This window comes from Catharus ustulatus, chromosome 12, assembly GCF_009819885.2.
Source record: "Catharus ustulatus isolate bCatUst1 chromosome 12, bCatUst1.pri.v2, whole genome shotgun sequence".
NCBI classification, from domain to species: domain Eukaryota; kingdom Metazoa; phylum Chordata; class Aves; order Passeriformes; family Turdidae; genus Catharus; species Catharus ustulatus.
The window spans coordinates 13,487,573-13,514,477 of NC_046232.1; the positions used below are offsets into that span (position 1 = coordinate 13,487,573).

The window sequence follows — 26,905 nt, forward strand, 5'->3', positions numbered from 1 at the left end:
TGGATTTTAGCACTAGAAAAACCACACTTGCTGCTGACAGCAGCACGGCAGAGCCACCTGGGTAAGAACAGTAGGAATTTCTCTACTCCACAGAAATCTGGGGCTGCCTGTTAGACTGGACCACTATAAGAATGGCTTCTTTGCCTGGAGTCTACCTCACCTGTCTGCCAGGAGTGTGATGCTGGACTTCCCAGCCCTGGAGGCTTTCACCAAATAGACAGAGCTGTCTGTACACAGCACTAGAAGCTGTATGATGGGATAGACGGGCTCTGCACCACTACAGACAGAATCTGTACCACATGTCTCATCACTGGCAGCTGCAGAATCACACAGAAAGTGGACACTACGAATGAAACGTTCCTCTAGAATGGCAGTCACAGACAGTGGGTATCCTGAGGAAAGAAGAGAAAAAGGAACTGGTAATTTATCCAATCAAAGCTTAGTTTGAAGTGTGGCCTGCTCAGAGGGAGAACAAGCAGATGGCAGAAGAGGATTCTTCTGCCAGGAGAGTCCCTGCATCATGGCAGGATGACACTAGCACTGATGGCAGCCTGAACTGTGATGCCACAACAGCAAAAATTACCTTAGTGGCAAAGCAGTGACTGTCACTGTCTCACAGCCTCAGGGCAAGACTGCAGCTCCTGCTGCAGCTGCTCCAGCCCCTGCATTGCCCTGGATGGGGATGGTTCTGCAAGGGCCAGGGCAGTCATGCTGTGCTGGCAACTTCTGACCAAGCATTCAGTAGGTGACTGAATCCAAACTATTTTCAGATTTCCTGTTAAACTCACCCCCAGCCCTTTATTCACACTAAGTCTGAGCCTCAAACTCGTAGGCAAAGCTGCAGTTTATCCACAGTGATCCCCATATACAGCCCCAAAGGACAAGCTCACCTAGGTGTTTATCCCAAATAGTTATTGTTGCATCTTCACCTGCCAGTGCCAGGTACCTGGAGCAGGAGCTGACAGCTGAGCATGCAATTGGAGCTGCACATGGCCACACAACATCAGGTTTCAGATCAGAATCTAAACAGAATGGCATGAAGACAGACAACTGTAAGAAGGTGCAGAACATTCTCTCACATATTACTAACATCCATTTTCCCCATTAAACATGCACCATTCTGCAGCCTCCTGCCAGAGTGGCTTCACTAAAAACACTGTCAGGCTGTGCAACACAGAGCCCCACAATCCAAATGCCAGCCTAACCCACAAGATATGAGTCAGTTTTCCTCCCAATTCCTCGTTTCCCTGAATCATGAAGACCTGGCAGAATGACAGCCCCTGGCCACAGAACACTCCCACTCCCCACAGAGTGCTCTGCTAGAGAAAGCAAAACTTTCTTACCTGCTTTCTCCTTGAGTGAATGGTTAAGTAAGTACAAGCAGAAGTTGTGGTTTCCATCCCAATGCACACCGATGCCAACTGGAATATCTGGTAGAGAGAAGGGGATGACAAAAAGAGGCGACTGGGGACAAAGAAAGGAACAATCCAGAACACCAAAACACCATTAGAAAGCTCTCATTAAAGCTTTCATGGTACTCCTGATAGAAATTCTGCTCACACAGAAACTGAACCAGAAGATCCTCTCTGTTTTTTTGTTTGTTTGTTTGTTTGTTTGTTTGTTTGTGGTTTTTTAAATCTTGACTATATGCCTCCTTTTCAATTTTGGGGGGATTATTTTGATTTGGGTTTTTTTCAGGGAGAGGTTGTGGAGTTCTTTTAAATATGGAAATATGGTTTTCTTACTCTATGTCATAACTTACTTAAAAGTCTGAGGGCTGATAATTCTACCCAGGTTTGTGTCCTTAGAGATGGAACTTACAGAGTGGATGCAAGCCAGGCCCACTGAGCTCTCACTGGAGCTCAATGTCATGCACTGACTGTGCTCCACAGATTAACTAACAGGTTTTTGTCCTTTTGGATTACCTGGCTGTACTTCCATTTCTGGTCCCACCAGAATCCGGCTAGGAAGGAGAAAATGAAAGGTAGCATATCTGAAAAAAAGGAAGAAATGCATGTAAAAGAAAGACTTTCATAAGTAGGCAGCACTATACAAGATCTGGAATGGCTCCAGCCCCCTGCCCTGAAGCCTTGGGATGAAGGAAGCAAAGCTAAGACAGAGGCTTCCATCTACACAGCTCAGTGCCCTGTGTGCATGGCTCATAGACTGAATCCTGGTTGGTGCTCCCACTCACCTGGGGGTCTCCTCAATCACACCCTCAGCCTCCAGATACTCCTGGTAAGTGCTACAGAAGATTGCTTCCTGCAGCTCCCACTGGGAATCCTTGATTAGGTGGTTGTACCCCAAGCCAAGCATGCAGTCATCATCCACTTCCTTCAGGGCCTCCAAAGGGCCTTTAAAACTAGTGCCTGGATTGGGAACACAAGGGGAAAAGGCACAGCCCTGGAGAAGCAGAAACCATGAAGCAAACACCATGGAGGCATTTGGGGGTGGCATGGTCTTGAAACAGAAAACACTTTATCTTGTGTGGGACTTTCCACATCACGAGTCCATTTTCCAGTATTTGAATGCAGGGATTAGGGCAAGACTTCTGAGGACCCCACTCACTTTGTCTTTTTATGGCATTTTCCCAGCATAAAGTCTGTCCCCTCCTCATCCTTGGCATTTTTCTATAAATCCAGGACTCAGTGATGAACTAGGGGTGCTGCTAGGGAAGCAGCCTCCTCCCTCTCCAATGACACTGAAGCCAAGGGTGTATGACACCCACTCTGAGACACTCTAAAGCATTTTGTGACATGTGAAATGGTCTGGGAGGAAGCAACTCCCACTAAAAGACTACATGTAACTAAAAAGACAGGTCAGGAAAGGACCAGGGATCATGTTACTGAAGCTTTCTGACCTGTTCTGTATTTATAGGGGCCATGATTCCTCTGCCACCTCAAACAGGCTGCAGGCTGCACATACAGAATCAGTCCTGACCTGTAATGGGTTTGGGTGGCCTCACTGTCAGCAGCAGCACTGGGGGATCCAGCACTGGGGGATCCAGCTCTACATCAGCTTGGACTGCAGTCACAGGAAGCTCCTGCAACAGAGAAGTGCCCACCTGAGAACTGTGCTGTGTGCTACACTGATGAGTTTTCACCTGCTCATGGGAATCAAATGAATTTAGAAGAATTTAGGAGTAACTCCTTTGTGTTTGCAGAGGTTGGCTGGAACTGTCTGGGAGATACTGAGTTTGGGCTCATTCTTCAGGCCAAAACAGGGAAGTTTGAGGGCGTCACTACTTTCTGAATTAAATTACAAGGATGTCCTGCCCAGACTCCTGTCTTTGTGCCATCTCTCCATTATTCCTGTTGCAGCACAGGCCTGTGTGAGTCACAGTAATGCTCAGAAAATGAAGGGGAAAAAAAAGGGAAAAAAAAAAAAGAAGCAGGACTAAAGGTTGAAGTGTCTCCTGAAAGCAAGAAACAGATTTTACTTCACAGAGCCCAGGATTGGAGGAGGTCACATATATGCTTGGCTGGGAGCAGAAAATTATAACAGGGGGTCAAACCAGTGTGTGCCCACCACCACCACCCCACACACATTGACATTGAGCCAAACAGAAAAAAGTCTGGCTTAATAATCAACACGTCTGAGAAGGAGGGGGCAGAAACTCAGATAGTCTGCATAGAATCAGCAAAGAGACATTGCCTGAGTGTTTGTTTTTTGTTTTTGGCTTTGCTACGTTAAACAGGGTGTTTGCTCTGAGAACAAGGCTGAGAAGCTGTTCCCTCTCAAATGTCCAGGAAAGTCTTTGCTGAAGGAAGAGCTGGGAGGCTGCTGTCACAGAGGGCTAGTTCAAGGTGCTGAGCAGGAAGTGTCTGTGTGCTGAGAGGTGAAATCCAGCAGGGTGAAAGTGATAAAGGGGAGGGTTAAGCACTGACTCAGCATTTAAAATTCCCCATGACAGCTCAGGACAGTCACTGAGGCCAGTGACCATCTCTGCAGAGCTGTCTCCATGCAGCTCCTCAGTTTTCTGCCAGAGAACCCGAGCTGACAGTGGTTAGTGCACACAGGCAGAGACTCTGCCCTGCTCAGGTGGGTGAGGCTGTGACCCCACCAAGCTCTGTTGTATGTCATCTAAAACACAAACCCTGTTCAGAGCCAGACTCCCAAACAGAGGCATCCTACCTGATCCCCACTCCCCTTGACCTTCCCCCAGCAGTGTAAGGGAGAAACCCTGTGGGAATACCCTTACACAGGGCCCCCTCAGATGGAGTAATACTGCTGAGAGATGAGCTGCCAGTTTCAGGGAGGGGCAGCAGGAACACCAACCCTGGGACCAGGGAAATCTCTTTGGAAAGCCTGTGTTGGGAGAGTAAAGATGTCCCAACAGCACAAAGGCCTGATGAAATGTGGGATGGGCAAATGCAGCAGCTGTGGAGACACACACACACCATCCCCTTGGGCCAACAGGAGGTTTCAGACTGTGTCTTGCTGTCGCTGTCTGCAGCAGCAAGGCTTGGGGGAAGACCTCTGGGCAAAATGTGTAAGAAAAAATAGCACAGAGGGAGATGGAAATGTTTTGTACCTCAGATGAGCAGCTTGACCTCCTCTCACTGCGTGCCAGCTCTTCTGCAGCTTCTGCAGCTTCTGTGATCTTTTCCATCTCTGTCAGCCAGGAATCCTTAGGCAATTGGTAGATCTCCAGCCAAGCTTTTGTGCTGTCTGCATTGGGAAACCATGTTAAGCAATTGAAAATGAGGAGGAAAGGTTTTCAGGCAAGCAGCCTCTGTTATCTGTTATCCTTATGAAAAGATTTGTGTATTTTTTGAAACATAAAATCTCTGTGAACACCATGCAGCCCACCTCTCCTCCCACTTAAGGCTTGACATGCTTGATTGACACTGACATCTCAGTCTCCAGCTCAACTGCTCAAGGTCCCACATCTACCAAAAGAAATTCCATGAAGCTACTCAGTCCAGGACCTGACTTGTAGCCTCTGAGTAGCAGAGTAGAAAGTAGAAAGTGAGACATGGTCTCACATTAGTTCTCTGCTACATGTCTCGTTCTCAGCACGTGTCCAGGCAGATTCCACCAAACACAGATCCAGAAGACCTGCCTGCCACGGATTCAGCTGCCTTGAAACAGAAGAATGTTGTAACAAGGAGTTTCTTGTTGTGTTTTTAGAGGTTGTCTATGCTCTCTGGCCTATATCTGCAGAGAACATTTTTCAGGTCTACATCTTTCCAGTGTAAAAGTGAGCCATAGCAAACCAGAGGAAGAACTGAGTTTGGTACTTCTGGAGAGAGGGAAACCTGCTTTCACCAAGCCTCCTGGGGACTGCACTGACCAGCTCCAGACAGCTTTTGGGATTAGTCCTGATCCACACCAAGTGTTTTGGATGGGACAGAGAGCTGCTCTTTAAGTTGGAGGAGAAACTGGCAGGATTAAAACATGATCTCTGGGTACCCAGACCACGTGCAACATTCTAAAAACATTACTGCTGCCCCTCTGTTAGAACACAAGAGTCTCCAAACACAGCACTTGCCTTGCAGCAGGATTCCTGCATAATCACCTCCTTGGGACAGCACCACCTCCAAACAAGTGCTTCTCTGGCTGATGTCCTCCTGCCAAGGAAAAACAGGCTGACATCAAAGCAAGATCACTGATTCAGAGAGCTCCATGGCTGTACACAGCTCTCAACAGGCTGTAGGCCAGGTAGATTGTTGGAAGAACAAAAATAAATATTGGGCAGCAGTCTTGGAGTGCTACTGTCTATGAATAAATTTCTGAGGGCAACTGGTACTCCTCATGATTGATTACTTCCCAGCCTGTGCCCAGTGTCTATGGTATTAGCTCAGTGCTTACCACTTCATTCAGGGTTTTAATGAGCAGGAAGCTTTCCCTGTGAAAGCAGAAGAGCCAGGCAAGCCCTGAAATAGAAACACAGAAGTAGCAGAAGGTGAGAGAGAAAAGTGAAGGAATGTTAACCATGCTCTTAGGAGATGGCTGTTACAAAATGTGCAGGAGGGTGAACAGGACTACATTACTTCCTGGGCCCAAGGAACAATATCCCACTGTTTCCAGCACTAAATTTTTGAGAGCAGTAAATATTTGATTGTGCACAGAGATGGATAAACCAGTCTGAAAATCTCCACCAAAGCTGACAGCTTTCAGATGAACCAACAGATTATTACAGGTGCAGGAGCAGGTCACAGACAGGAGGTCATACTGAGCAATAGTTCTTTCTGCCAAGCCCAAGATGTTCCCAGACTTTACTGAGCTTCTCCCTCAGCTGTGCACCAGCAAGGCCACCAAACCCACACCCTCTGCTAATCACAGGGCCCTAAGGCCACCCTGTCACCCTGCAATCTGTGAGCTGTCCAACGCCCTCTCTGCAGGGCTTTCTAGGAAACTTCTGAGCCACCCTAATGTTCCTCCTAATCCAGCAATATCGTGTAGCACAGCTGCCAATTCACAGTTAATCCCCAGCTAGGGCAGATGCACATCACACTAACCCATTTCATCCACAGCAAGCAGGACATGGCGCTCGCTCCCCAAATCTGAGGCATGGATGGCACAGATCTCTGTCTTGGCTGCATCCCAAGCACAGACATCCTTGAAGTCACACGTGTTGAAGGCAGACAGACCCACGGGCACACCAACAAAGATGTATTTTCCAGACACTGCAAGGCAATTGGCTCTTTCAGTTACCTACCAAAAAAGGGAAAAGATGAGTGTACCCAACTCCCTTCCCACAGCAGGGTACATCAGCCATGCTAATGATATATTCCTGGTTTTTCACCAGAAAACGCTGATTTATTCTACAAGGGAAACATTTTGACACATTCTTTCCCCACAAGAACAGGGGAGGGTCTCATCTCTGTCATGGAGATTGGTCAGTGTCAGGAACGAGGAAGTTTTTTCTCACCTTTCCCCTTCCCACAAACAGAAGGGGCTTTCAAGGCCAAGAACTCAGGAGCATTCAGCCCTTCCATTCCAGCACAGAGCTGTGATGGGATGCTGAACTCCTCCAGCAATCACAGAACACCAGCAGACACCAGAGTGTCCTCCTGGACACCCCCACATAATAATGGGGAAGGCAGCACTGTCGTCCTGCTCACGGTGCTCCCATTGGAGTGCTCACCATAACACAGAGCTGAACTTGCCCACTTGTGTGCGACTGACTAATTACCTTCTCCCAGCAAACAAGGGTGGAGCCAGCCTGGGAAGCAGAAGGTGAATTTAGTGTTTAATACCTGCTTCTCTCTTTTCAGAGAGGTGTGATAGTTGAGTGGGAAGAAGAACCTGTCAGACAAGCTTAGAAGCTGGAGGCTTTTAAACTGAACCAGTGAGATGGTGGAGCATTCTGAGGAGCGTCATGAACAGAGGAATGACAAAATCTGCTGTGGTGGTTAATGCTGTCTCTGCTGGGAGAGGCTCTGTACCTGGAATTCAGCTGTAGGAAAGCATTTTTTGGGCTGGACCTTTAGTTTTTCTGCTTCTCGGAGCATCTCCCTCCTTTCAATGATTTCCATAGCACTCTCAAAAAGCTGCATCACCAGTTGGTTGATCATCCTGAATGGCTGCGGCAGCACATCATGCTTTCGATCAGGATCCAGCAGGAAGAAATTTTCCTCGTCTTCCTTTTGCCATTCCTTTTCAGATGGTGGGGGAATCCCCAGGGGATGCTTCCGAATATTCACCGCCATGGTTCTCCCTTTCCAGTGGCAAAACGCACCACGGATGCAGTAATCACCCTGGATGCAGAAGAATTAAGAGTTCTTCAATACTTTCTTTCATGAGGTAATGGGGGAAAAGATGATTAATGATGTCTAAGGGGGGGTTCCTTTCAGTATTGTTAGACAGAGCAACCCTGTTCTGTACAACTCATTTCTCCTTGTATCGCCTGTTTTTCCCGGGGGGTTTATCCTGCTCTAGGGATCTGCAGGCTGCCCACAGGTAAAGAGAGCCCAGAATCTTTGCCACGAGCTTGTGTAAGAATTATGACAAAGCATTCAAAAATATTAGCTTGTTCTTCGTTAATGGACTTATTCGGCCTGGGTAAAATCCCAATGATTAACTTCGAGAGCGGGTGCTCCCGCTGGAAGTTTCATACTTCATTTCCAAGACACCGGGGGTTTGGAGCTTCAGCTCTGCGGCGGGGCCGCGCTCACGCGGGCGCACCCCACCGCCGTCACCCTGCCCGCGGGCTGACCTCGGAACCGGGAGCGAGGGGCCGTGCCGGGCTCCTCCGCCTTTCCCGGCAGGATCCGCCGCGGGTCCGCCGCCGGCTCCCGGTGGGGGAAGCCTTTAGGGGTGACACCGCCACTGCTCCGTTGTTGACGGTTGCCGTGGTAACGGCAGCTCGGTGCCGCAGCCCGGCCGGGAACGCGGCGCACAGCTGAGCGTTCCGCGGCGGGGCGGGGCCCGAGCGCGGCGGGGCGGAGCGGCCGCGGCCCCCGCGCTGCTCCGCAGGGCCGCCGAGCCATGGAGGGCTTCGTGGACTTCACCAACCGCTGCCAGGGCCGCGACCAGCTCTACCGGTGAGTGTGGGGGCAGGCGTCCTCCCCGGGACCCCCCAGCACCGAGGCGGGGCCCGTCAGCCGCCCCGCCGGGCCGCGGCCCCGCGCCCGCAGCCAGCCCGGCCCTGGCACGGGCCACGGGCACCTTCCGTCCGCGATGTGCCGGCTCTTCCGCGGTGCACACCCACAGGACGAGGAGCGATGGCCGTAAAGTAAAACACGAGAAGTTTCACCTCAGCGTGAGGAAGAGCTTCTTTCCATTGCGGGTGGCAGAGCGCTGGAACAGCTGCCCAGGAGGTCCTGGAGTCTCCCTCTCCGGAGACATTCCAAACCCACCTGGACACATTCCTGTGTCACCTGCTGCAGGTGATCCTGCCTTGACAGTGGGGTTGTGCTGTGTGGTCTCCTTCCAATCCTGATAATTCTGCTTTTGTGAAATAAACCTGTCCTGCTGCTGCCATCCTGTGATTGTCTGTGTCTCACCTGTGTCCCCCTCTCCTCATTTTTTCCCTTCCAGAGCCACTCAGTTCACATGCATGTTGCTTAGCTATTTAATAGAGAATAAAACCGATAAAAAGAAGCTGGTAACGAAACTCAAGCAGCTGGAATCTAGCATGAGCTCTGGCCGGAAAAGTAAGTACCTGGTGTCTAGAGGGATAAGACCTTCTTCACTTGCTCCTTCCAGTAAAACAGCTCCTGGCCTTGTGTTTCCTGTAGTTAACCTACCTTGAGCCACAAAACCTCTTTTAGTATATTCACAAAACTTTCAATAGGCCTTATCCCTGCCATGGCTTGCCAGGCCAGGTAGGGCCAAATAGGTTTTTTTTACTTCCTCAGCCTCCTCTCCCGTTAGACAGTTGGAATTACTGCTGGTGAGAGGAATAAGTTAACAGTCAGCTGCTGCTGCAGAGGCCAAAATGTCACCTCTGTTCAAGGACAGACCAGGGTTATGAGCAAGGCTGGCTCACTGTGTGCTCATTAGTTCTTCCAGCTGATGGGTTGAGACAACCCAGTGCTAAAAGATCATCATCCCACAAAATCACCTGTGAAGGATCATCCTTCAATATGGCTTTTATATCCTACATAACATATTAATTTTGTTTAGCATTTATACCCTACTAAATCACATACCCCCCATGCTTGTCGCACAGCCTGACCATTTGCATCACTCCATTCTGTGTCAGGATTGCATCCACAATGGTTATGCTGTTTCTATGTGTGCATCACTTGTTTTCAGCTTGATCTTCCACCCACTTGTCCATTGCTCAATCCTGAAGCAACAAACTGCAACATAAGAGACAAATATTCTAGTCTATTGTATTGCCATGCATGTGTTTATTATTCCATTAGCTTCAGAGTTATGGTAATTTCTAGTGGGGAGGCCAGTTGGTTTATCAGCATGGCCATAATTCTCGTGCTGCTGCTAAATAAATCACTAATAGACATCAGGCTGAAATTCAGGGCTCTTGTAGTTCCACCAGGCTTGGGTGCTGTCAACATCTGTCATTGTGACAAGGCAACAGGGTGTAAAAAGTGTTTTGAATAATATTGTATTAACATTCAGGGGCCAAAACCCAAACAGTGCAGTGGGTGAAATCAGCTTTGCCATGTGTTGTACCTTGAAATGGAATACTCTGTTCCACACAGTTTGCAGGGAGCTGTGTGTCCCTCTGACAGATTCATGGCTGAGGGGGGACTTTGGTGTCCATGCTCAGCAGGTGAACCAGCAGCTTTCACAGGCACATAGGAAATTTGTATCTCATGGTTGCAATAGGATTAATACAGTAACATCTTCTGTCCACAAAGTGAGGTAAAATCCAGTGAAATGTACAGCTGAAATTCGAGGCTCTGTTTGTTTATTTGCTGTCACTGATTCCTGCAGAGCTGAGGGTGATACTGGTCCAGAGGTGCAAGAACGGGGTGGCAAGAGAGACCGCAAGTCCTGGCTATTGACCAAACATGTGTGTATGTCCTGGGCTTGTAATGTTTACACAGAACTGACATGCTGACACCCCTTTCCTCACTAATTCTAGGAAGTGCTACAAATACCATACAAATGCCCAAAGCCCTCCAAGTTTTGTAAAGCTACACGAGGACAGCAGCAGGATGAATTCTGCGTGAGGCCGGGCCTTGCTAACCTTTGTGGGGTTTCTTGCAGTGTTCAGACTGGGCAACATGGTGCATGCCTTGGTGGCAGCCAGGAAGAGTGCAGAGCTGCCAGAGGTGGTTCCTCGCCTGTGCCTCACAGCCTCCCACCTGAGCCGGGCCCTGTACTTCGTGTGCGACGCCGTGCTGTGGCTCAGGAGCGTCGGGATCCAGCCCCACATCGACAGACCCAAGTGGCACCACTGGGCCACCAAGTGCTACTACTGCTCACTCCTGCTCAATCTGGCCAGGGACTGGTATGAGATCTCCTGGAGGCTGGAAGAAGCTGCACTGGAAGAAAAGATAAAGGAGAGTTGCTTCTTGAAGGAACACAACGGGGGACTAAATGGTGTGAAAAGTGATGGTTTGCAGAGTTTTCTCCACCAGCTCTTTCAGATTCTGAAAAGGAATCCTCCTTTGCTGCTGGACTTGGTGAAGAACCTCTGTGATCTCTCAGGCCCTCTGGATACGCTGGGGATCTACAAGACCAATGCAGGAGTGATTGGTTTCTGTGGCCTCCTCTCCTCCCTGGTGGGGATCCTCACATTAGCAAGCCCACATTTGAAGCTCAAACAATGATATAAAAGGAGCTGCATAGTGTGAGGCTGCAGCTTTGATCCTCTTGATAGATTTTTTATCTTCATATGGCACTTTGGAATGAACATGTCTTAAAATAACCTCAAGATTAATTTTGTCCTCTGAATAATTGAATTCTGCCCTTTTTCCTTCCCTGTGCCTTTGCAGATGAATTTGGTACCATGACACACTCCCTGCTGGAGTGGAGAGAGGAAAAGGCCGAGCAGTATTTCACAAACAGAAAGAGGACTTGGAACTTGGCTGCTAGATAAGAAAATATTCTTTTATTTTAATACAGGGTTGTGAAATAGGTGCATAGGCAACAGTAATAGCTACATGATTCATAACTACACTGATCATGTTTACACTGGAAAGTTTTACTAATTCACTAATCCAAGGTCCCTTCAGTCAGATTGTCTAGAGTGGGCTAAGGCAGGTTAGGATCTACAGTTAGAATGGCATGAAGTCAGGGATGAGTGTTCTGGTGGGTTTGGATTGATGGATCCTGTGTTCTGCAAGTACTGAGTGCACTGTGAAGGTACCTGGAAATTGTCTCTGTGATGTGTGCACTGGTGATGCCAGAGCTGCAGTCTAGTGAGTGCCAACTCCTGTCCCAAGAAATCTGCACTTTCTTTGTTTCCTTTGATACTGTGAGCCAAGGACTGTTGGCCAGTGACTCTGACTGCTCCAGCAGGCCACAGCTGAGGGCTTTGGTGCAGGACACCACATTAACTCCCAAACCCCTGTAATTGCAAGCACAACTATTTTCCATTGATGATATTGTGATAAGGAGCTTGTTCTCTTTTAATTTTACATGAACAATTCCAGTATAATAAGGAGTTTGGTACGTGCAGTTAAGGAGAGAAGCCTGGCTCAGAGCTCGTTGAGTCAGAAAAACTGCAAGGACATGTTTCTAGTTGTGTAATCTCCAGGAGGGAAGAGAGTGGAGTTGGTCATGATAACATCAGAATCCTGTGTGAGAAGAAAGCTTTTTACTGGATTTGGGCATTCATGGTTTGGACTTTCCTATCTGGTGCTCCCTATCCTCCCTGCTCATGACCACATGATTGTTTGTGTGCTCCCTCGCTGGCTGAATGGGTGCAACCATTTGAAAATGCCTCATGTTTGCCCTGCAACTGTGTTATTGTTTACCACTGACCTCACTGGCAGTGATGGCTGGCAGTGTAACTGGGTTAAAAGAGAAATGCTGTGTCCAGCTGGCTAGCATGGCATGCAGTTTTTGCTTCTCCTGACTGCACAGAGTACCAGTTTTACACTATCTGGGACAAAATTGCACATCATATAGGAGATAAATGTAACATTTTTCTTTATCAAGTAAGGCCTGTGTGTTCTGCTGCTTCCCGGTGTAAGAAGTCCTTGTTTAATCTGTCAAGGAGATTTAACCTGGACCAAGGTGCTCTCTTATTATTTCTGATGCTATCTAAAAACAGAAAATTAAGAGGTGTAGGTCTCCTTTATTAAAAGGCAAAGGATGTGGAATTAAGTAGGCAGCTGAGGCAGTGCTCCAGTTTACCTGAAGTTGTGGTTGGGCTTGGAATTACTTCCAGTTTGAATACGAAGTGATAGCCTGCCAATGAAGTGTTTGAAAAGAAAGAGGTTGCTGGGCAGGATAATTAAATGTGTTTGAAGACCAAATGTGGCCTTCAGCAGCTCTTCTTTTTAATATGGAAATGAGCACCACTAAAAGTAGAGCATACTGACAGTTGAGGCCAAAGTGGAGTATTGTGAGTGGGATAGATATTATGGGCTATATTCTAGGCTTCCTCTCCTTTATAACAATGGAATTTTTTTGTTTCTTTCTCCATTTGTCTTTCATCTCCTGGCTATGTAGAATCCATCCCTACCTTGGTCAGAGTTGATTATTATCCCAGTATGTAGCAACCCCTGGAAGAAAGGAAGAGGAGTCTTGATCATCTGATAGTGGAGGTTTGACTAGTTTTTTGTCTACAGAATTTCATTTTATTGCTAAAAATGTGGTTTCAATCCCGCTCAGGGGAGCTCTCAAATGCAAAATACTTCACAAAATACTTTCACTGTTTTGCCAACTGCTTTCTCTTTCTTTCCTAGGCTTTTCAGGGAAAGCCATTGATACAGTGGTGTAGCCCAATCTCCACCACCCTGTGCCCTGCAGGCAAACACTGTGCAAAGCTCTGAGCCAGGCTTTGATGTTTTTCCCAAAGGGCCTGGTGTGGATTAGCATGTACAGCCTTATTGAGGGAAATGGGGCGTGAATTTTCAGCCTGTCTCAGCCCTGCCTGTCCCATTCTCCATGATGTAGGTTGGAACACACGGGAATACCTCTGTTTACTGATGTTAAGCACTAATATTTGCCTTCTGCTCCCCAGCTGGAAGCTGGTGATTTAAGGTACCTTAATGTAATGTGACTGAAGACATAGCATTGTGATCATATAGAGAAAATCATTTTAGTGCCTTTTTTTGTATGTTTCTAATACAGCACTTGGAATAAGAACAAGAAGTTTGAACATGAGCAATAAACTGTAATGAGTGTGACACTGTGTCTGTGTATAACTTGGAAGGTGGTGTAAAGAGATGCTGAAGGAGGGAGGATTCCTCCCACATGTGAATTTTATGAAGGGTGACACTCTTTAAAAGACACTGCCTGTGATTGGGTTCTAGAGCTTTCCTTTTGCAGTAGCCAACTGGCAGCTAGATTCATCCAGCTAATTTAGAATCACAATTTCAGCTGCAAAAACATTAAGAAATACATTACTGCCAGGTGAAACTGAATCCTTAGAATGCCCTGAAACAAGGTGGTGTTTTGGGAATTGGCATTGGCTGCCTTTGAGTACCAGCAGTGAGGGCTGGAGCCTTATGGCCAATGTAGGCACAACTGGGTGAAAGGGCCAGGAGCACCTGCATTTCAGGATCTTATAATTCAATATCTTTCATTTGGGTGGTCATAGTTTAAGGACAAATGCCAGTTTAGGGAGGGAACAAAGGGTAATATCTTGGGCAGAGGTGGCAAGGGATGGAGCCAGGATAACCATTAAACTGAGCTCACTGTTAGCTCCTACCCCCTGCAGTGAGAGTCTTGCAAACTTGGAAGCTCCAAAATGTCAGCTCCTTAATAATGTACAAAGCATGGCATTCAGGAATGCTTTAGCAAGAGTCTCCTTCTGGATTAGTGGCCTCATACTCATTTTGTAATGGAAACAGTAGGAGAGTGGTCATCTTCTCTTCTGCTAAGAGACATTAACACTGTGCTTGGCATGACATTTCAAGGAATATGTGAGCCATGGGGATTCCCAGGTGAGCGTCAAGAGCAGTCAAATATTAAAAACCAGCATCTCCAGGGAGATAACAAATAAACCAGTTCTGTAGAGGAAGTATGACTGGGGTAGGGTGTGTGTAGTCTTCCATGTGTCTAAAAGCTTTTCTGCCAAGAGTGAGGCAATAAATTGGTCTCTAAATCCAGGAGATAATACTTTTCTATTGCCACAAATAATTAAATCACACATTTTTTTGGAGTGAAAGTAAAATAAAACCTAAATAGATTGCCCAGGAGGGCAGTCCTTAAAAAGAAGCTGGGCAGACATCTGTCAGCAGTGATTATGGGGTTTCTGATCCTACACAGAAATGAATCAGATACCTCTCCAGCCCCTTCCCAAACTAAAGTGTAAAGGTGCCTTGCAGGGCTTTGGGAATCTGGCTCATCCCCTCACCGTGGTTTATTACTGAGTACGGAGCAAACTGCAGAGACAGAGGTGTGAAACTGCTTCCCTGCACCCTGTGGATGTGGTGAGCTCTAAGCATTGCCTGCAGGAGCACAGGAAGTGTTTCTGGTGTAAGCTGGAGTGGTGAGGCAGGGACACCGTGGTACCTTTGCCCTGCAGAGCCGGGGCTGGCACAGCCTTTGCCCCAGAGGAAGGGGAGGGGATGAGCACAGGCATTAGTAGGGCAAAGGCTGTGCTGGCTCCTGACTCCAGCCGAGGCAGAGAGGAGGTTGCTGTGCCCTGTGCACTTTTAGCCATGCCAGCAGGACTGGAAAAAATCTCAGTGCCAAGAGAACAAACTTTCAAGCAGGCTGGTGCCCTTTGTCCCTCTCTCTCAAGGGCAGTGAGTGACCCCAGCACCAGCTGGAGGCAGCCCAGCACATTCATGTGCCTCTGTACCCAGCCAGCAAGGCAGGCACAGCCCTGAGCTGGGAGTGGACTCTGAGCTCTTTGGGAAGGAAAGGGAGTATTTCCATCTGAGGCTTTCCCCTGCCCCAGAGAAGTCTCCCACCCCCGTGTATGAGCAGTGTGGCCACAAGCAGAGAGCCGTGGAGCTGTGTTGGGTGCTCATCTCCATGTCCTGAATGGGAGAGCTGGGCAGCTGTGGGCATTGTGAGCCACATGCCAAGGGGCTCCCTGCCTCACCAGCTGATCCAGGACACACAGCAGCCCTGGACCACTCATCTGCACTGATCTCCCTGATTATTGCCTTGTCCTCTGCATTTGTCCTCTTTCCACCACACTGTCCTCATCTCATGAGTGTGGCTCATCTGTAGTCAGTAACCAAGACTTGGCATAGCCCCATACAGGTGGTGTGGTCTTCTTTTCAATCAGTACCACAAATGGATTTATTAAGGATGGTGTGAGTCCTCAGTGTGCCTCCTGTGCATCGAGGCTATGGAGAGCAGCATTTTAGTGAGAGCATTGCTGGCTGGTCAAGGAGGGCAGCTGTTCCTCTGCAAAGCATTTGTGAGTCCACATTTGGGAAACCATGTCTTGTTCTGGTCCCACCATCACAGGAGACATCTTGAATAGTCTGTCAAAAGATCATTGAGAGGGTAGGGCATTCAGGGGCATGGAACACAGGCTGCACCAGCGCCAATTGGAGCACAAACTCTGCTCAGAGGTGCACAAAGGATGGGAGATGTCAGGTACAACAAAGAAAATTCCAGCTGGACATTGGGAAAAGATGGTTTAACCATTAGTATGGTTAGCACAGGAACTGGGCCCCAGAGAGAGGAGATTCTTCTCCTTGGAGGTTTTTGAGACTGGACAAGGCCTAGAGCAGCCTGATCTGGCTTTGAGGGTGATCTTCAGAGATCACTTCCTAACTGATCTTTTTCTCCATCTACCTCAAATGCCTACATCTTTCCTAATGTAGTGTCCTCCCTGACCCTCAGCTAAAACCTCCACACCAAAAGCCCCATGAAACATGTTAGAAATTGCAGACCTGGCCAAAGCAGATTGTTTCAAGCAGAGTATGTCCCTCCACATCTGCCTTCTGCTCCTTCTGCTTAGTAAAGTCTCCTGGGGAGAAACCATGTTCTTGGTCTATGTTAGGTTTCCCAACAGGCATGAGGCATAACAAGGCTTACAGAAATACAGGAAGATTTTAATCTCTTAGGAAACTCTGCCTGACTCTTCCACTTCTCCTTGTCTGCTCATGATCTGTTGTTTTTGAGGTGCTGAGGTCCCAGGGCAACCTTCATCTTCTGTGGAAGGAGTGGTGTTAAAGCCCAGAACATTTCAGCCGTGCTGCGGCTTCTGGACTCCGCAGGGAAGGCGACAAAGGGGATTTTCTGCCGTCATCTGTTCCCAATCACAGTGGTTTCAGGGAGCTCCTTGGCCCGTTTCCATCACAACCCGTCATCTCCCGAGCCCACGCAACTGGGAGGTGGGGCCTCGTGGTGGTGGTAGTGGCCAGAGCACAGTGCATCACCCTCACAGGACCCGGGTGAAAGGACAGTGCACACACCTCTGTGCTCCTGCTCTGCTGGGGACAGGCTGGCCCTCGGTGAGTAGCCCTGTGCCCACTGGGTGCTCCGGGACAGCTTCAGAGGGACCAAGGAATGAGAGCAGAGATTCTCTCTAGATTTCCAGAATTTCATCTGCTGCCAAGAAAAAGGGGTCTGTGCTGGGACTGGAGCTGTGTTTTCCATGGATGAGTGTTGGCATTACGAGCAGATATGTGTGAGGGGAATGCTGACCTCACCTGGAAATCTCACTGTATCCTTACCCACTGCTCTTCTATCTGCTCCTGTCCTACCTTCTCACCCCTTCTCAGCCAGAGTCTATTCTCATGCACACCTGTTAACGTCCTGGTTGCTCTGAGTTTGCTTTGCCAGCATACTTTATCCTGCCCTTACCATAACTTCTCTAAACTAGATGCCTCTCAGGTAATTTTTTTGTATCTTTGGCTGTTACGGCACACAAGCAGGGCAGGGCTGCATGGAGGCTTTGGTTTTACAGTTTAACTGGTAAAAAGTCAAGTGTTGGGCAATGCCACGTCCACTGCACCCATGGGAGGTGTGTGTCAGCCCAGCTGCTGTGCGTGGGGGTGCAGGAGTGAGGGGGAGCCCAAGCCCAGCCCTGCTTTCAGGCGGAGTCTGCGGTTCCCAACTTTGCTTTGCAGGTGGATGCGCCACAATGACGGTGAAGAAGACTCAGGCTGCGCAGGATGGAAGTGCCAAGGTGGGTGGAGGGAAAGGAAGAGAGAAAAGGGCAGAGATGTGCCAAGGGGGCCGGGTAGTGTGTATTGACTGTGCTGGATGATACCAGGCACACCTCACACTGTCCCAGATGTTCCCGTGTTCTCTTCACATGGATCTTTACCTGAAGTAATATAGAGCCTCATCAAAGGGAAAGGATACACCTTTGTGCTTGTTTGAAATTAAATAGTTCAGATTCAAGAAAGTTAACCTTGAGCTGATGCAAGCATCTAAATGATAGCTGCAACTGTGCCTGTCCTTCATCTGTGCCCCATTTATTCCCCAAACCTCCAGCAGTCATGGAGGTTTCCACAGGGTGGAAAGCCAGAGGGAGCACCTAAACATTGGTTTGGGACATTGGAGGAGCAGGGGCCATCCCCCTGGGGCACTGCCTGCAGTGTCCCTGCTCCCTCAGTGGCAGCAGCCAGCCTGTTTGTCCTTAATCAACATACCTGGGAGCCTCTCAGGGGGGCGTGAGAAATGGCCTCCTCCTCTTCCTGTGCAAGCCAAGGTCCCCTGGCACTGCAGCCCACCGAGAGCCACTGGTGTGTGGGCGATCAGGGAAGGGCTGTTGGCTCAGCCACGTCCATCTGCCTTGTGCAGGAGAACGTGCTGCAGAGGGTCCTGCAGCTGCCCGTGGTGAGCTCCACCTGCGAGACGCTGCAGCGCAAGTACAGCAGCACCAAGGAGTCGCACCCGCTGATGGCCTCGGTGTGCGAGGTGTACGAGCGCGGCGTGCAGGGCGCCGGCGCCCTGGCCATGTGGGGCATGGAGCCCGTGGTGCGCCGGCTGGAGCCGCAGTGTGAGTGTGCGCAGGGGGGAACGTGGCAGGGGGGCCCATCAGAGCCACAGTGCTGGCACAAGCACGTGCCTGGCACAGCCCAGGTGCTTTTCTTACTGTGCTTTTGCCCAAGGCAGTCGCTGTGGCCAATAACCTGGCTTGCCGGGGCTTGGACCACCTAGAGGAGAAGATCCCTGCCCTCCAGTACCCCGTCGACAAGGTAAGTCACAGGCAGGACAATCTGGAACCCCCCAGCCCCTCTGAAAAGCCCACAGTACATCTCCTCTAGCCCTGTTTCTGGATGGTGACAGGCTGCTGGCTGGGAAACAAGGCAGCATCTCCAGGTGAGGGCTCCTCCAAGGGCTTCTGCAGCCTAAACAATGGTTAGGGCTCCCAGATATAAGTCAGCAATGTCCTGTGTCCCATCCCTGCTAGCTACCTCCAGTGCAGGTTGGACAGAGCTGTTATGTCCCTCTTGGAGCTGCTCAGTGGCATGGACATGGCTGGGGTCCCTGCAGTCCTCTGGCTGTCCCATGCCACCCCAAGCACACCAGTGGGGCTGTTCTCCATCTCTGTGCTCACAGCTCGCATCTGAACTGAAGGACACCATCTCCTGCCCCCTGCAAAGTGCCAAAAGCACCATTGGCAGCTCTGTGGATAAGATCAAGGAGCTGGCAGCAGAGGGCTATGAGGCCACCAAGAGCACAGTGGAAACAACAGCCAAGTACACAAGGAAGAACTCAGTGACCCAGATGGCAGCTGCAGGGGTCGACACAGCCCTGGGAGGGCTGGAGAAGCTGATGGAATACCTGCTGCCAGAGGAGGATGAAGAAGCAGGTAATCCTGATGCCAAAATCCCTTCTGAGGGAGTCTGGTGACAAATGGCTGCATGGCTCCTCAGTTGTAGGGTGCATGGGGCAGGGGGCAGCCCCTGGATTTTGGCATAAGGCTACCAGGAGGGTTGTCCCACCAGAATGTAACCCTCCCACCCTTCTGCCTGTACTCTTCTGCCTTTAGACAAGAAGCCCAAAAAGAAACATCTGTCAACGCCAAAGGCCTCCCAGAAGCAGCCCAGTGCTCCCAGCACTCCCAGTGCTCCCAGTGCTCCCAGGGCTTCCAGTGCTCCCAGTGCTCCCAGGGCTTCCAGTGCTCCCAGCACTCCCAGTGCTCCCAGCGCTTCCAGGGCTCCCAGTGCTCCCAGCACTCCCAGTGCTCCCAGTGCTCCCAGCACTCCCAGTGCTCCCAGCACCCTGGGCCGGATTGGCGCTTTGGTCAGCACCGTGTCCCACCGCGCTTACCAGCAAACCACCCAAAGCCTCCAGCGTGCCAAAACCAAAGGGCAGGAGCTGGCCTCCTGGATCCCCATCCTGGTGAGTGCCAGAAGCCACCTGCTGGGTTCCTGCTCCCCCATATCCTCTTTTGAGCTGATTTTCCTTCAGACGGGACATTTCAGGCTCCTTGGAATAAATCTGACCTGAGTACATTTCCCCTGCTCAGCAGGACAAGCTGGGGCTGGCAGTTCCTGCATGATGTTCACACATAACCATGTACCACATTAGTGGGACAAGTTATTTTTAGCAGGCTCCCAGTGTGTAATTGTTGATTTATGGCCTTGCCATAACATCCTTCCTAAAGCAAAAAGCCCCTGCAGAGACCCAGAGGGGATGGGGAGAAGGAATTGCTTCTCCTACCCCATTGCTGCAGTGGGAACATCTTCCCTGGCCTCTGCCAAAATCCCAGAGCTCCCATCTGCCCTCAGGATTTCTCCCCAGATGCACAAATGAACTCCCTGTTCCCTGTGCATCCCTGTGAAATCCTCAGGTTAAACAGAGTGGATGGGACCATCCAGCTCCCTCTGAGTGGTGGTTTTTGCTCCCCTCCCAGGGAAGTCTGGCCAAGCCGAGTGCCCCCGCGGCCCCTCAGGCCCGCAGTGATGGGCAGGGCAGCGCGGCTTGGCCGACCCGGCGCCACAGCAAGGCAACGGAGCAGAAGCAGGAGAAGGCAGGGAAGAAAGACACCAGCCACACCAAGGTATGGAGAAAAGCAGAGCAGTGAATGCTCCAAAGCATCCTCCTACTCATGGACCATGCAAGCATGGAGGCTGTTCCCCCATACCTTTGGTGACCAGGCCTCTATCCCTGCGCAATCCTGAACTGCAGCTTGGAGGATGCAGGAGGGGGTGGCAGTGGGGCAGCCCCAGGAGTCCCCTTCCGAATCCCCAAAACTGGGGGCTGTGGGCAGCCTCTGAGCCAGGCAAAGTCACCCTGGCTTGTATGTTCAAAACTCCTTTGGAGCTGTGGGATGTCAGCACTGAATTCCCAACTGAACGTCTGAACATCCCTGAAAAGTCCCCAGCAGCGAGGAGTGGTGTGAGCCGGTGGGGCTGGGAACCGTCTCCAGCATCGGCTCCACTGGGACCTGGGGACGGGAAGCAGCAGGTTGGGGTCAGTGCCCTTTGCCTCTGCCTGCAGCGGAAGCACAGCCTGGAGCAGAGGGTCCCCCGGGGCCTGGAGCGGGGGAGCTGGCAGGACGGGGAGAGACCCTGCTGCAAAGAGCTGTGGTGCCTTTTGCAGAGCAGCGAGCTGAAATCTCTCAGGCTTAGAGCTGAAAATGGGATGAGGAAACCAGGGCCAGCCCTGTCGTGCCTGGAGGGGCTGGTGGGCAGAGGGCCTGGCCAGGAGCTCAGCTGGTTTCTCTGGGCAGGCAGGACAGGACCCCGGGCTCGTGGGCAGCGTGGCTCACAACCTGCAAAGCGCCTGCGCCTCCGGCATCTCCAGCGTGAAGAAGGTCCCGGCTGTGGCCTGGGATGCGGCAGAGGGCTTGATCCTCTTCACCCCCCGCAGGCTGTCCAGGGCCATGGAGACAGTGGATGCTCTCGGGGGCACCCTCGTCAGTGCCCCTAAGCATCTGCTGGGCACCCTGTACAGCTACGTGCCGGTGAGTCTGCCCCCAGCCAGGCCCTGTCCATCTCCAGCAAACCCCATTTTGTTCAGTCTTCTGCCACGAACACCCCGTGCCTGCAGGCAATGTCAGGGGGTACCAGACTGGGGAGATGGGGTGCCATGAAGGCACCTCAGTCCCACCCTCCCCTTGAGCATCCCCAAAGCCATGACAGCAAGTCCCCCAATAGAACAAATGGGTCAGACAGGGGTGACACCTTCAAACAGTTCATGCCCAAGCCGAGGTGTGACCACATTCCTGGGAAGGTGAAAGTTCAGGCTGAGATCTTGTTCTCTCTCCTTTACCTCAGCCTGTTGCTCCTCTGAGAGCATTTCTCCACCACAGCTGCTCAAGGACTACAAGCCACCCACTCCCCTCCACTCTGTGGGCAAACTGGCTTCTCCTGAGGTTCTCCCAGTTTAAGGGGGGTTATAGCACAGCTGGAGCAGGGCTGGCAGGTGGGTACAACCTGGCTGGGTGCTCACCCCATCTCTCAGCTCCGCAGGCAGTCGGTGAAGGAAGAAGAAGCATCCAGGGGCAGCAAGACTGACATGGAGAAGAAAGAGAAGAAGGAGGAAGAGGAGGAGACCAAGGCTGCTGCTGCCTCCACTGAGGAGAAGTCCCAGCTGAGGAGTGACTGGCGGCAGTACCGTGGCCATCACCCCCTCTCCTTCCTGGGGCTGGAGGATCCCCTCTTCCTGCGGCACAACTACTACCGCAGCCCTGCCTTCGACCCCGACTACGCATTCCCACGGAAATCCGCCTTCTCCCCCTACAACAGGAGGGTGAGTGAGGGCTCCTACCGCTTCAGCCCCGAGTCCATGTACAGCCGGCCCTACTACGGCAATTTCTACAGTCCTGTCTTCAAGAAGGACTGAGCCAGCAGGCGGGACAAACACATCCCAGCCCCTCTCAAATCCCCTCAGCACGCTTTGCCTGGGCCCCTGCCAGCAGCCCACACACACCCCTGTTCCAGGACAGGAGCTTAAAGTGGTAGACAGGCCATGGGATAGCTTATTCTGGAGTGCATCAGGCCAGGATGGGGGAACAAAGGCAACCAAAAGCCCTGCTGCTGGAAGGAGGAGGTAGGGGAAGGTGGGACTAGGAAGGTGAAGGAGATGTGGCAAGAGCGGTGAGACCAGAAGAAGAGACCACCCAGGCTGGCACTGCACTGCTTTGGACCCTGCTCAGCAGACAGAGTGAACTTAGATGGGCTACACATTGAGAACAGCAGTGAGAGAGAGCAGGGAGGATGGCAAAGCTGTCAAACATCAGCATAGCAAGCCTGTTTCCCCATCCTTCCTCCCTCCATCCCCCCTTGCAGGACCCATCCCTAGGCACAGAATGCTCCTCCATGGAGGGGCTGAAGATCCCCACCAAACAGCAGGATTCATGAGTAGGAAAACCCTGGGCACTTCCCTCCCAGCTGGTGGTGGAGTGGATGGTGGGGTCAGGAAACAGGCTGGTGAGAACAGGTGGAGCTCCTGGAGCCCCTCTCCCACAGGATCACCTGGCTACCCACAGCACCTTGTTGTATCTGCTGCAATGATAAACCTGCCATAATAAACCACGTGCCGCTCACCCCGTCTGCTCGGCTTCTTTGTGGGAGTGAGACACCAAACCAAGGGAACAGAGTGGGGTGAGACCCAGCTCAGGGCCAAGGGAGTGGGTGCGGGAAACATCCTGCTACATTCCTCATGGGTAGCTGCCACTGGGATAGTGGGTGCTCATGCCCGGCACAGTACGTGTCTCTTCCCATGCCCCAAGTACAAATTCACAGCTCCAAGGAGCCGGGGCTTCCTGCCAAAGAAAATTTATTGCATTTCCAGAAGAACACAGCAGAGAAATCAGTGTCCCTACAGCACGAGCACGCCAAACCCTCTTCCAACACTGCTTTCCCAGGGCACAAAGAGAAGGGTTGGGGAGAGGCAGGGAAAAGCCTCCCAGCAGCAGAAGGGTTCAGTGAGGAGCCCAGCGACCCCTTTCCCCACCTCCTTCCCTCCCCGGGGACAGGAGCCTTACAGAAGGGGTAGCCTGGGAAGGCGCGTGGTGCAATTCCCATCCTGGGAACGAGCCCCGCGCCTGGCTTTTCCCAGGCACAGCCTGTGCAGCGCTCACCCACCCGCACAAGGGAAACGCTGTGACCGCTGAAAGGCTGTGGGAGAGACGGCCGCCAGCAGGGCTGCTCAAAAGCACGGTGGGGGGATGTGAGGCAGCAGCCCTCACCAAATCCTGCAGGATCGCCGGTGCCCTGGGCTCTGGGACACTCTCACACACAGTACCAGTGCCTCCCCAAGAGAGAAAGCCCCACCTTTCCAGTTCATGGGTGCTCCAGGGTTACTGATGAGGATCCTGATGAAGGTTAAACAGGAATAAGGATCCCAGAGCAGGAATGGAGAGACAGGGAGTTGTGTGCTGTACAAGAGCAGGATATCCTCCCTAACTGCTGACAGCCTGGGCAGCGCCTGCTGCAGGAGCTTGGGATACTCTGCCTGGAGCTTGGGCAAAATCCCCCTGTGGTTTCCAGTGTTGGAGGATAAAAGGAGAAAGCAGGAGGCACCTAACGAGCTGGTACAGCAAAGAGATGAGACTGTCCCATGGCAGAGCCAAGAGTAACACACTACAGTCCTCGGCTGCACTGGCTGTGCATGGCAGACACCCAGACCCTTACACTAGAACAGCAAGGAACCCATCATACTTATGGAAGGACACGCACCATCTCCATGGACACCCAGCAAGGAGGCTTGGCCCAGCTGGGCAGAACAGAGAGCAGCAACATCCGTGCAGGAGCTCAGAGGGAGTCTGTTCGCTTACGCCCAAACACGGCCGACATGGTCTTGACGATGCCACGGATCCCTGTACCCTTCTTCAGGGCCAGCTTGGTGTCTGGGATGAGCTTGGCCAGTCCATGGAAGACCATGAGGGCCCCGTGATAAGCCTCAGCTGCAGAGACCTCATAGAACCCACAGTCTAAAGAGAGGGCCAGGAGCCGCCCCTCCTCGCTGGACACCACCCGTTGGTGGTGCAGGTCCCGTTTGTTGCCCACAATGACAATGGGCACCTTCTCCTGGCTCTGCCCCTCCTTGGCTGCCTTGATGAACTGGATTTTGAGAGGCAGGATGTTGAAGCTGGCACGGTCACAGATACTGTAGACCAGGACAAAGCTGTCTGCCCACTGGATTCGCTTCTCCTCTGAGGAGCCATCCTCTGCCTGCTCCTGGGGAAAAAGAAAAGGAAGGGTTGTTTTATTGGACTCCCTCCCTCCACACCCGCCTGCTAGAAGAGGGAAGTCCTGAGCCTGTTGGGACAGGGACAGCTAGAGAACAGCAAAAGGGCAGAGAGAAAGAGGAGTACCAAGAAGGGCAGAACTAGCAGAACTAACCAAGGGGGGATGATTCAGCTTTCAGCATCACCCTAATCCTAACCCTCACCCAGCTGCCAAGCACTGCAGGCTGTAGGTGATAACAGTGGGGACATCAGAGCAGCACTTCTGTTTCTTTAGCACAGTCCTGTATTAGCATCAGTGCCTCAGCTCCAGTGTTCTCAGCCAGAGGGCCATGGGCTGGTAACTACTGCTACCCTGTCAGCAACATTGCTGTCCTGTGCTTGGAAGGTGACAAGAGTTCAGTCACTTAGGAACCCTCTGATTTGAGAGCCTTGCTCAACTGGAATTCCTAGCCTGTGGTTCTCCATAGGTAACTTCCAATAAAGGCAGTTTGTGTCCCTGGGGTAGAAACGGGTAATAGGAGTGGAGCCCTCTCACCTGGGAATTGGGGACGTCCCAGATGTGTAAGAGAATCTCTCGGCCATCCACAGTCAGGTTGTGGCTGTAGATGAATTCTGCCCCCACAAAGAGAAAAAAAAATAGTCATCTTCATGGAGTCACCAGCTACCACCCTGGACCTTTTGCACCCCAGAGAAGCAGTTCTGGAGCAAAGAGATGGGTCACTGAACAAATACACATCGAGCCCCTGGGAGCCGGCAAAGGCTCTGGAGAAAGACAGGAGATGATGGACTAAAATGAAATCCCACAGGCAGAAGCAAGGTTGTCTCTTGACCCCAGTCCCTGTTGGGAACTGGCCTGGCCCTGGCCTGGCACTCACCCATGTCTCCATACTCTCCAATAAAGCGCCGGGTCAGGAAACGCACAGTCAGAGCTGCAGAGGGAATGATAGGAATTATCAGAATAACCAAAAACCTGGAGGATTTTCCCTTCTTAATCCAGGCCGGAGTCAGGCACCATCCCCTTGTAAAGTCCTACAACAGGAATGACCTCTGAGTTTCCCCAGCCACCAGCAGGTCTGCGAGTGCAGCAGCGGCACAGCAAGAATGGACACATCTGCACAATCTGGAGCATCAACAAACTGCAGATCAGTGGAAAATACCTTCCCCTGTCACTCCCCGGCTGGCTACAAGGTTGTGCCCAGCTTCCTCACCTTGAATCCCAACTGCCCCCCAAGGGCTCAGCCCCATCTCACCAATTTGCTCCATGGGCTGCTCCCTGCCACTGGTCCCGCAAACATTGCTGCAGTTTTCAGCCTTGTTCCAGCTCACGGTCAGTTCTCACCTGATTTCCCGACGTTGTCCGCTCCCATGACAAGGACGTTTGCTTCCATCTTCAGGGCAGCGGGGCCGGGCACCTCCATGAGGGCAGGGTGGTCGGGGGTGAAGCTGGTGCTGCGGCGCAGCGGGAGCCGGAGCCCCATGCCGAGCGTGGCCGAGCCGCTCCGGCGGTGCCGCCCGTGTGTACAAGTGCGCTCGCACAGCCCCGAGCCCCGCGCTTCCCACGGCACCCAGGGGACCCGCGGGGCCCATTCCCCTCCCCGCAGCCGCAGGGGCGGTGCACAGGGAACTGCAGGCAGCCGGATGAAAAACTTTGTCATCGCTCAGATTGTCCTGAACATACGTCAGTGGCTGAGCCGGCCCTGCCAGCCCCCAGCACGGCGGGCGGCCGGGAAGCACCAGCTGTCGGCACCAGCTGCTCCGCAAACTGCATCCCTGGAGCTGCCCACGCCTCCACCTCAAACACTTTGTGCCTCGGCAGGGCCACGTAGCCCCTTGTCCCTTCCCCACGGTGATCGTGGCAATGTCAGCCAGGAGTGGAGTGCCGCCGGTGCTGGGGAGAACCGTCAGTGATGAAGCAGCTGATGAGAGATGCGAGTCCCCTGTGACTGACGGAGCATCTCACGGGTGATGGAACTTTGTTTCACCAGAGATGCAACACTTCGCGATTAACGGAGCGCTGCCTCAAGAGGGACGGAGTCCCCTGTGAGCGATGAAGCATCCCGAGAGTGATGGAGCATCTCTCGAGTGATGGAGCATCTCCCGAGTGATGGAGCTTCTCTGGAGCACCGGGGAGCCGCCGCGCAACTCCCGCAGCCGCGGGCGTGCCCCGGTCCCCACGGCCGCTCTCCCGGGGTGCAGCAGGACCGGCCGCATCCTCCAACCCTGCCCGCGCATCCTCCATCCCTGCCCGGCCCGCCGCATCCTCCTCCCGTCCCGTCTCGCCCCTCCGTCCCGCCGGGAGGA

General features: G+C 51.8%; 4 protein-coding genes across 6 annotated transcripts in view; 2 read left to right on the top strand and 2 right to left on the bottom strand.

Moving 5' to 3' along the window:
- The window catches only part of WDR93 (WD repeat domain 93), a 69,117-nt gene extending 60,852 nt beyond the window's left edge, over nt 1-8,265 (bottom strand). For all 3 annotated transcript variants that reach the window (XM_033070285.1, XM_033070284.1, XM_033070286.2), the window contains exons 1-12: nt 8,165-8,265; nt 7,395-7,706; nt 6,465-6,660; nt 5,815-5,879; nt 5,495-5,573; nt 4,535-4,671; nt 2,941-3,043; nt 2,195-2,369; nt 1,926-1,993; nt 1,344-1,430; nt 891-1,022; nt 161-392 (exon numbers count right to left, since the gene is read on the bottom strand). In XM_033070285.1, coding sequence (XP_032926176.1) covers nt 161-392; nt 891-1,022; nt 1,344-1,430; nt 1,926-1,993; nt 2,195-2,369; nt 2,941-3,043; nt 4,535-4,671; nt 5,495-5,573; nt 5,815-5,879; nt 6,465-6,660; nt 7,395-7,658 — 1,538 coding nt within the window. In that variant the 5' untranslated portion in view covers nt 7,659-7,706; nt 8,165-8,265. The remainder of the gene's footprint in view (nt 1-160; nt 393-890; nt 1,023-1,343; nt 1,431-1,925; nt 1,994-2,194; nt 2,370-2,940; nt 3,044-4,534; nt 4,672-5,494; nt 5,574-5,814; nt 5,880-6,464; nt 6,661-7,394; nt 7,707-8,164) is intronic.
- Nucleotides 8,266-8,391: 126 nt separating this feature from the next.
- On the top strand, nt 8,392-13,724 carry PEX11A (peroxisomal biogenesis factor 11 alpha). The gene is made up of 3 exons (XM_033071062.1): nt 8,392-8,492; nt 8,989-9,104; nt 10,630-13,724. Exons 1-3 carry the CDS (start codon nt 8,437-8,439, stop codon nt 11,193-11,195), a joined length of 738 nt encoding a protein of 245 aa, XP_032926953.1. The 5' UTR covers nt 8,392-8,436; the 3' UTR covers nt 11,196-13,724.
- A 2,808-nt stretch (nt 13,725-16,532) lies between these two features.
- On the top strand, nt 16,533-22,793 carry PLIN1 (perilipin 1). Its single transcript, XM_033070740.2, has 8 exons — nt 16,533-17,638; nt 18,259-18,457; nt 18,574-18,656; nt 19,021-19,273; nt 19,454-19,806; nt 20,321-20,467; nt 21,140-21,373; nt 21,874-22,793. Exons 1-8 carry the CDS (start codon nt 17,447-17,449, stop codon nt 22,252-22,254), a joined length of 1,842 nt encoding a protein of 613 aa, XP_032926631.1. The 5' UTR covers nt 16,533-17,446; the 3' UTR covers nt 22,255-22,793.
- Nucleotides 22,794-23,173: 380 nt separating this feature from the next.
- Nucleotides 23,174-26,871, bottom strand: LOC117002226 (ras-related and estrogen-regulated growth inhibitor-like protein). Its single transcript, XM_033071122.1, has 4 exons — nt 25,944-26,871; nt 25,480-25,533; nt 25,140-25,216; nt 23,174-24,593 (listed from the first exon to the last, which is right to left on the bottom strand). The coding sequence occupies exons 1-4, from the start codon at nt 26,257-26,259 to the stop codon at nt 24,168-24,170; spliced, it is 873 nt and encodes a 290-aa protein (XP_032927013.1). The 5' UTR covers nt 26,260-26,871; the 3' UTR covers nt 23,174-24,167.
- Nucleotides 26,872-26,905: the final 34 nt, after the last annotated feature.